Source organism: Sesamum indicum, unplaced genomic scaffold, assembly GCF_000512975.1.
Source record: "Sesamum indicum cultivar Zhongzhi No. 13 unplaced genomic scaffold, S_indicum_v1.0 scaffold00324, whole genome shotgun sequence".
NCBI lineage: Eukaryota > Viridiplantae > Streptophyta > Magnoliopsida > Lamiales > Pedaliaceae > Sesamum > Sesamum indicum.
The window spans coordinates 24,687-32,458 of NW_011628217.1; the positions used below are offsets into that span (position 1 = coordinate 24,687).

Genomic DNA, 7,772 nt, shown 5'->3' on the forward strand with positions numbered 1-7,772 from the left:
TCTAAACTAAATAATAGTTTAATTTATTAGTAATATATATTTGTGATATCCCCTAAAATTATTGGGCCAACCAACAGTGCGGATAAAGCTCACCCGCAAGGAAGAAAAGTCCACAGGCTTACTCGCTACTTTACTAAATTGGCAAACCCAAGAAATAAGCCCATTTCAGCCAGATACGTCATTATACAACTACACCATATAGCTTGCAAACACATTTACACATCACCCTAAAATATCTCTAGGTGGTCCCGAGTAAATCGGTAACAAATAAGTTGGAAAATCAATAAACTAATTCCTGAAATTTCAGGCAGATTTGGTAGGTTGTAGTCCAGCTCACATATCTCACTCAATACTTATCCAAATCTATTGCGGATGAAAGCCACTTCGAAGAACTTTTCAATGTCTTACATACTCAACAATTAACCTCATATCCAACTCTGTACAAACTTATAAATATAGGTCTTGTGCAGGCATCTAGTAACATGGTTCTTGAGCATCATTCTTCACTTAAACTCTCACTTTCTCTCATGTTCTCTCTCGGTTTTTAGCACATTCCAAGCTTATATTGTTGCACTCCATGAATATTTATCACTCACATCATACTTCACCATTATTCTCACTTTATTTCAAGTTTTCCTTTTTATTCCTTCCTAAACCATTACTGATTTAAGCATCGAAATGCTAATCTATGTTTTGCATGGCTAATTTTCTGATACCTTAAGATTTTCTTAAAAATCCTCCTACCCTTGTGGTATGGTCAAATTTTTTGTACGCTTCAATTTGTTATATTGGATTAACATTTATATTCATCTTTGTATTGTTTTTTTTAATATAAATTATAAAATTTAAAATACTTTTTAAGTATTTTAATATTTAAATGAAATTTATTATTTAAGAGAAATGAAGATATAGAAAAAAAAAAACTAAAAACATTGTTAAAAATAAGTGAAATTGACTATGGTTTATTTTATACGCATCAAGAGAGCAAGGGGTCAAAATACTTCAAAAATCAATTGCGCTTCAAGAACGAGTTCCTATCTTCCGTGTAACGCATGGTTTTAAACAATAGAGATATTTTTTTATTATGTTTACAACTTGGGAAAAGTTTAACTATTTCATGAAAACAAAGTGGATAAAATGAAGTTTAGCCACTTATCTATTATTACATATTAGTGTGCACATTAGAATTTTGTCTCCAGATAATAAAAAAAAAAGGTTATTATACTCGATGACAGCTAATTTAATTGATGAAATTGAGACTCCATACCATGGATTTGAATCCCATCAATATGTGAGATGTTATTACACTTTAATAGTAGGTGTTGTTTACATATTATTTAGTACTAGCACAATTAACAAAGATATAAAAACTATGCGCACATTGGCATCGTTGTACACTTATACTCAACTTGGTATAACTATTATCTATACTAATATAATAAGAACAAGAGCTTCTTATTCACAAATGGCGCTTAATGACACTGCTGTACCAATTTTTTGTCAGAATTGCCCTTCAACTAATAAAATAGTTAAATTTATTTAACTTTTCAAATTATACATTAACATAATAAATTAATTTTCTTTTTTTATTTTATTTTTTCAATAAATGTATTGAATTGTATATTTTGCTCTTATTTATAACATATTTTAAAACCTGAAAAATTAAAATAACGTGTCACAACGGCTAGTTTATGAAATAAAAAATGTAAAATGAATATATTTCAAAGTTAAGTGATTCTTAAGAGTATATCATCTTTTCAAATAAAGTTGTTTGGAGAAAATTCTTATTTTTAATTAAATTAAATTTAATCTTAATAATATATTAACATTAAGAAGTTTTGCTGAATGATGTCCCCTCGTTGTTTTGGCTTTTCCATTTTCTTGTCTATGTATTTTTCTATGTGTGTGTGTGTGTGAGTGTGTGTGTGGTGTGTGGGTGTGTGTGGTGTGTGGGTGTGTGTGTATTTGTGTGTGTGCGGTTTGTGTGTGTGTGTGTGCTTGTGCGTGTGTTGTGTGAGTGTGTGTGTGCATGTGCTTGTGGTGTGTGTGTGTGTGTGTGCATGTGTGTGTGTATGTGTGTGTGGTGTGTGTGTGTGTGTGTGTGCGTGTGCGGTGTGTGTGTGTGTGCGTAGGATTAGGGTTTCGCGCCGCCGCTGAATATGAACGGTCGCCTGAGGAAGATGAAACGACACTGGTTGGTTTAGCCGTGGAAGACGATGATGTTAGGGTTTCTGATAATGGAGAAGACGGATTTATACCAAAAGAAGCAACCTTGACCACGAATATGGAGAATACGTGCGCTGGCCAAAACTAGGGTTTGGCGTCGCACCTTCACAAGGCAACAGTGGCGGACATAAAAGAGGCAAGTTCAACATGATAGAATTCATTCGTCTTGCCCATTCTGTAATCGACGAAGGAGATACTGAATCAATGGCAGCACTTAGTGAGTTGAAATCAAAATGAGAATCAAGATTTGGGAAGGAGGCAGTTACGGGATGTTTTTCGATAACGGCACCAGTCTTTCCTAAGCCTAGGCGTCAGGTATGGCGAAACTTACTGCCATCGTCGTTGTCGCTTACTGATTCGATGGAAAACAGAACAGGAACAAAGGTAGATAATCAGTCATCGCGCAGCAGCATTTCCGACAAGGTAGGTGAACGGATCTTGATGGAAACGATGGGTAATGACGGTGGGTCTGCTGCTGGCACGTTTCCGACCAATCTAACTATTTTTCGGCCGACGAATATAGTGAACAATGTGCTGCCGGAGAAAATTGAGAAGACGCCGGAATTTGCTGACGTGGAGTATGACACAACAGCTGATGCGGACGCTGACATCACTGCTGACGTGGGGCATGACACAGTTGCTGACACAGAAGCTGACATCATTGTTGACCTATGTGATGATGTAAGTAATGACACAAGCGCTGATGCAGGTGCTGATGTAATGCATGACATAAGCAATGCTATGGAAAAAATTAGTACTCTTCCTACACAAGAACGCGCTTTTGCTAAGGGTTTGTTTGTGGGTAATATTCCATTGAATACACACTCCAATATGAGTATTGATGACAAAATTGTTGATGCTTTCAATAATTCATCTCGAAAGACACTTTCGTACATACCACCAACAATACAAAATGGTGAAGTGGTGGTGAGACCTACGATGGAAACTATTCGCAATGGATCTACAAAATGCAAAACCACAGCGGTTGGTTATTTTCTTGGGAAACGACCGTATTTCTATCATGTTAAAGACTTTGCCTACTCCGTTTGGCCGGGATTGCGGGAGGTAAAGGCTACAATGAATGGTTTTTTCTTCTTCCAGTTCAAAACTGTTGCATATATGGAAGAAGCAATTGAAGGAGGACCGTGGTTCTTTCAAGGACAACCAATTGTGATGCAGAAATGGGAGCCAGGGATGGTGATGAGGAAATTAAAACATACATAGGTCCCTGTTTGGATAAAATTGAGACACTTACCGGTAGAATTATGGACATTACTCTTAACCAACTCCTTCCAATAATCATTCTATATCTATAGATTGATTGATGGATTGTTATCCCAAAAAGCAAATCAGATCCACTCTCTCTAAAATTAGGTTTTACAAAAATATTTTTTGTCCTTTGCAAAAATTATATCACTTAAGGTTCGTTACTTAACAATAATAAATTTTTATACAAAAAAATAAATATTTATATAATTAGGCCTTATATTTATAAAAAAATAATAAAAATTTATATAATTAAATATAATTAGACCTCATACACAACTCTTATCTCAAAACATCATCTTTAACACGTACTTACGACAAATGTACAAATCTTTCTGCCGTAAATCAAACATTTTGTCCTACTATACCAATTTAACTGTCTGAATAAGCGAACAAATTTTTGAAGTTGAGTTCAATATTATACCCAAAAAGAGTTGTATCAAATTAACAACCCAACTGGTGTAAGGAAATTTTTGAATCAACCGTATAAACGTTATTTGCAGTGATGATGCTTCACCCAAGAATCGGAAACGAGGACGGGAAAGCTCTGCTAAATGCAACAGAAAATACTGGTGTAAAGCAGACAACATAACATTGTTCATTTTTTTCTCATAACTGATAATGGAAAACGATAACGGAATACAGACAACAGACAACAGACGACAGACGACAAAATTGCCATCTAACACACCCTTAACCTCATACCTCATCCGACAAATTATGGTCTTAGAGACCACTTCTTCCTCCAAAAACACACAAAAAAAGGACCAGCAGCAGAAAGTTTTAAACTACTAACCTAACACAAAATCGGATCAGAATAATCAAAAGCTAACAATAACCCGGTTTAGCAAACTCCTTTCTTGAATCATGGTCCCTCTTAGTACCTGTAGTGAGGAGGCTTGTAAGGACCCTCAACTGGTACACTGATGTAATCAGCCTGCTCCTTGGTCAGCTTAGTAAGCTTAGCGCCAAGCTTTCCAAGGTGGAGAGCTGCAACCTTCTCATCCAGGTGCTTGGGCAACACATAGACCTTCTTCTCGTACTTCCCGGTTGCCCTCTCCTTCCAGAGTTCAAGTTGGGCAATAACTTGGTTGGTGAAGGAGCACGACATGACAAAGCTAGGGTGGCCGGTGGCACAGCCCAAGTTCATGAGACGACCCTCGGCCAAGACAATGATACCGGAATTTGTGTCTGGGAAGACCCATCTGTCTGTTTGAGGCTTGATGGTGATTCTCTTCACACCAGGGAAAGTCTCAAGACCATGCATGTCGATTTCATTGTCAAAGTGACCAATGTTGCAGACAATGGCATTGTTTTTCATCTTCCTCATGTGGTCAACCATGATGATGTCCTTGTTACCAGTGGTGGTGACAAAGATATCAGCTTCTGAGACGACATCCTCAAGGGTCAATACTTGGAAACCTTCCATGAGGGCTTGAAGGGCACAGATTGGATCAATCTCAGTCACGACCACTCGTGCACCAGCTTGCTTCAATGCAGCAGCACAACCCTTCCCAACATCTCCGTAGCCACAAACAACACCAACCTTTCCAGCAATCATCACATCAGTGGCCCTCATCAGTCCATCGGGCAGGGAGTGGCGGCACCCATACAAGTTATCAAACTAGCAAAAGAACAAGAAGATTGTCAGTATCAAGAACAAAAATCAAATGGCCGAACTTGACACTATAAAAATTAAAAAGTGAACAATTGAGGCCATTCCGCGATATTCAGTTCATTTTGACTTCTTTTATATATATAGTCTGATCTGAGAATTAGAAACTACATCATAACAATACAAGGCTCATCATACAAGACAAAATTGAAACAGACTACAACTCAGATTCATAACAGAAATTGAAGGTCACTGATCATTTCCAAACACAAATACACATGTAACCAATTAAGATTTAGTAATGGAGGAGATCAGACTCTAAGTTAAGTAACCCATTCTTAAAACAGGATCCCGGAAACAGAGGAGGATGTACTATGAAGATTCCCACAAAGGTTGAAGCAAATGACAATAATGCGCAGCAATAAGTACAAACCCAGATCAAACAATCAAGAATTAGATGAACTCTAAAGCTTCAAGATTTCACAAAAATAAAGCTAGATCCAATAAATTATTAAAAGAGAAAAGCTAGATCCAATAAAACATTAACAGATCAGCTCTAGTAAACTAACTCTACCGACACCAACATAAGCCCACATAAATATCACAAGCAGAGATCAGATCTATCAAACAAAGACAAGTTAATCTATATATACCTTGCTCTTGGTGACAGAATCATTGACATTAATTGCAGGGAAAAGCAGGGAGCCATTAGCCTGCATCTGGTACAACCTCTTAACTCCAGTTGTGGTCTCCTCAGAAACACCAACCAATCTCTCCTTCATCCTTGTATACTTCTTTGGATCAGCCTTCAACCCATCTCTAATTATAGTCAGCACAATCTGAAACTCAGCGTTGTCGGTGGAACTCGGGTCGGGCAACTTGCCTGACTTCTCGTACTCTTCCTCAGCCTTCACTCCCTCGTGGATCAACAAAGTAGCATCACCACCGTCGTCGACAATCAAATCGGGTCCACCGCCTGGCCCCCAGTCGAGGGCCCGCTCAGTGCACCACCAGTACTCTTGCAGGGTCTCACCTTTCCAGGCAAACACAGCAGCGCTGTCGCGGGCGATTGCGGCAGCGGCGTGATCCTGGGTGGAGAAGATGTTGCAGGAGCACCATCTCACCTCAGCGCCCAAGGCGGTTAAGGTTTCGATCAAGACAGCGGTTTGGATGGTCATGTGAAGACTTCCGGTGATCTTGGCACCTTTGAAGGGCTGGGATGGCCCAAACTCGGTTCGGCAGGACATGAGCCCCGGCATTTCGACCTCGGCGAGCTCGATTTCGAGGCGCCCGAAATCGGCCTGGGACATGTCCTTGACCTTGTACTCGCGGCCGGAGGTTGTTTTCTCAACTACGAGCGCCATGGGTTGCGCGAGTATGAAAGCAAGTCTGGATCTGAGATTGGGTATAGTGCCTGGTGGAAGTAGAGAGTGGGTGTGAGAGGAGTTGAAAAGAAGGGTAGACAAGAGTTTATAAAGGGAGGAAGGACAGTTTGGGGTGAGATTTTTAGGGTTTATCGGTCGATCTAGAATTTCATAAAGATTTGGGGTTGTTTTGTAATTTAAGAGAAAGCTACATAGCTTTGCGACCAGTTATTACCCGGTAAATGTATAAGATATTTCTCAAAGACGACCAGATATTCTGTATAATGGAGATGTTCACATAAATTTTGGGTTTGAAAAAAGAATTTTAAGATTGAAATATATAATATATATATAAATTATTAATGAAGAGTTATAATATTTGAAGAGGGTTTCTGAAAATGAATATTATTTTTTAATTTATTTTTTAAGATTTTGATTTAACGGGCGGAAAAATTGTCTTTGAATTTGAATGTAAATGAATCATTCTTTTTTCTGAATCTTTTAGAGCAAATTATACATTATTGTGAAATTTAAATATATCAAGGACTTGGAATTTTGATATCAAGATAGATATGCGACCCGTATAATTGCAACTCTTTATCGTGGTTGACAACTTTAGATTTTAGAGTTCTGAATTTGATTTGTTATGTCTCCCATTTGTTGTGTAACTTGAACAGTTATCTGACTTAACTATCCATCTAAATTTGAATTCTTGTGCATATTCTTGGCTGACTATTTGACTTGACGTGTTACCTGTTGTTTAGCTTGACTTGTTTTCTTATTGTATAGCTTGACTTGTTGTGTGGAATTTAGGAGTGCAAGGTGAATCGAGCCGACTCGCGAGCTAGCGAGTCAGCTCGTATTCAAGCTTGGCTCGAACTTGAGCTCGAACTCTATACTTTCTATTCGTGAGCTTGCGAGCTCACCCCCTTCTTTTATATATATTATTAAATGCATATTCAATATTATATCAAATTTATATTCAAAATTCATCATAGATTAGAATATTAGTCAATATATCTCTTATTTTAATTTCATATAATAATATAATATTGTATTTTTATTTGCATTATTTAAAAATAAGCTTAAGCAACAATTTAGTAAGTTTTGATACTTTTTTTTTGTAAATAAATGTTTAAAGTTCATTATCAATTGGAATTATTAGTTAATATCTCATATTTTAGTTTAAATAATATTAAAATATGGTATTTTATATTATATTATCTAAAAACAAGCTTATTAGATAATTTAGTACGTTTTGGTAATTTTTTATAAATAAATATTAATATAATGCATATAAA

At 37.1% G+C, this 7,772-nt stretch overlaps 1 protein-coding gene across 1 annotated transcript; it reads right to left on the reverse strand.

Moving 5' to 3' along the window:
- Window positions 1–4,062: 4,062 nt before the first annotated feature.
- On the reverse strand, window positions 4,063–6,562 carry LOC105180104 (adenosylhomocysteinase). Its single transcript, XM_011103754.2, has 2 exons — window positions 5,761–6,562; window positions 4,063–5,116 (listed from the first exon to the last, which is right to left on the reverse strand). The coding sequence occupies exons 1-2, from the start codon at window positions 6,469–6,471 to the stop codon at window positions 4,370–4,372; spliced, it is 1,458 nt and encodes a 485-aa protein (XP_011102056.1). The 5' UTR covers window positions 6,472–6,562; the 3' UTR covers window positions 4,063–4,369.
- Between the last annotated feature and the right edge of the window lie 1,210 nt (window positions 6,563–7,772).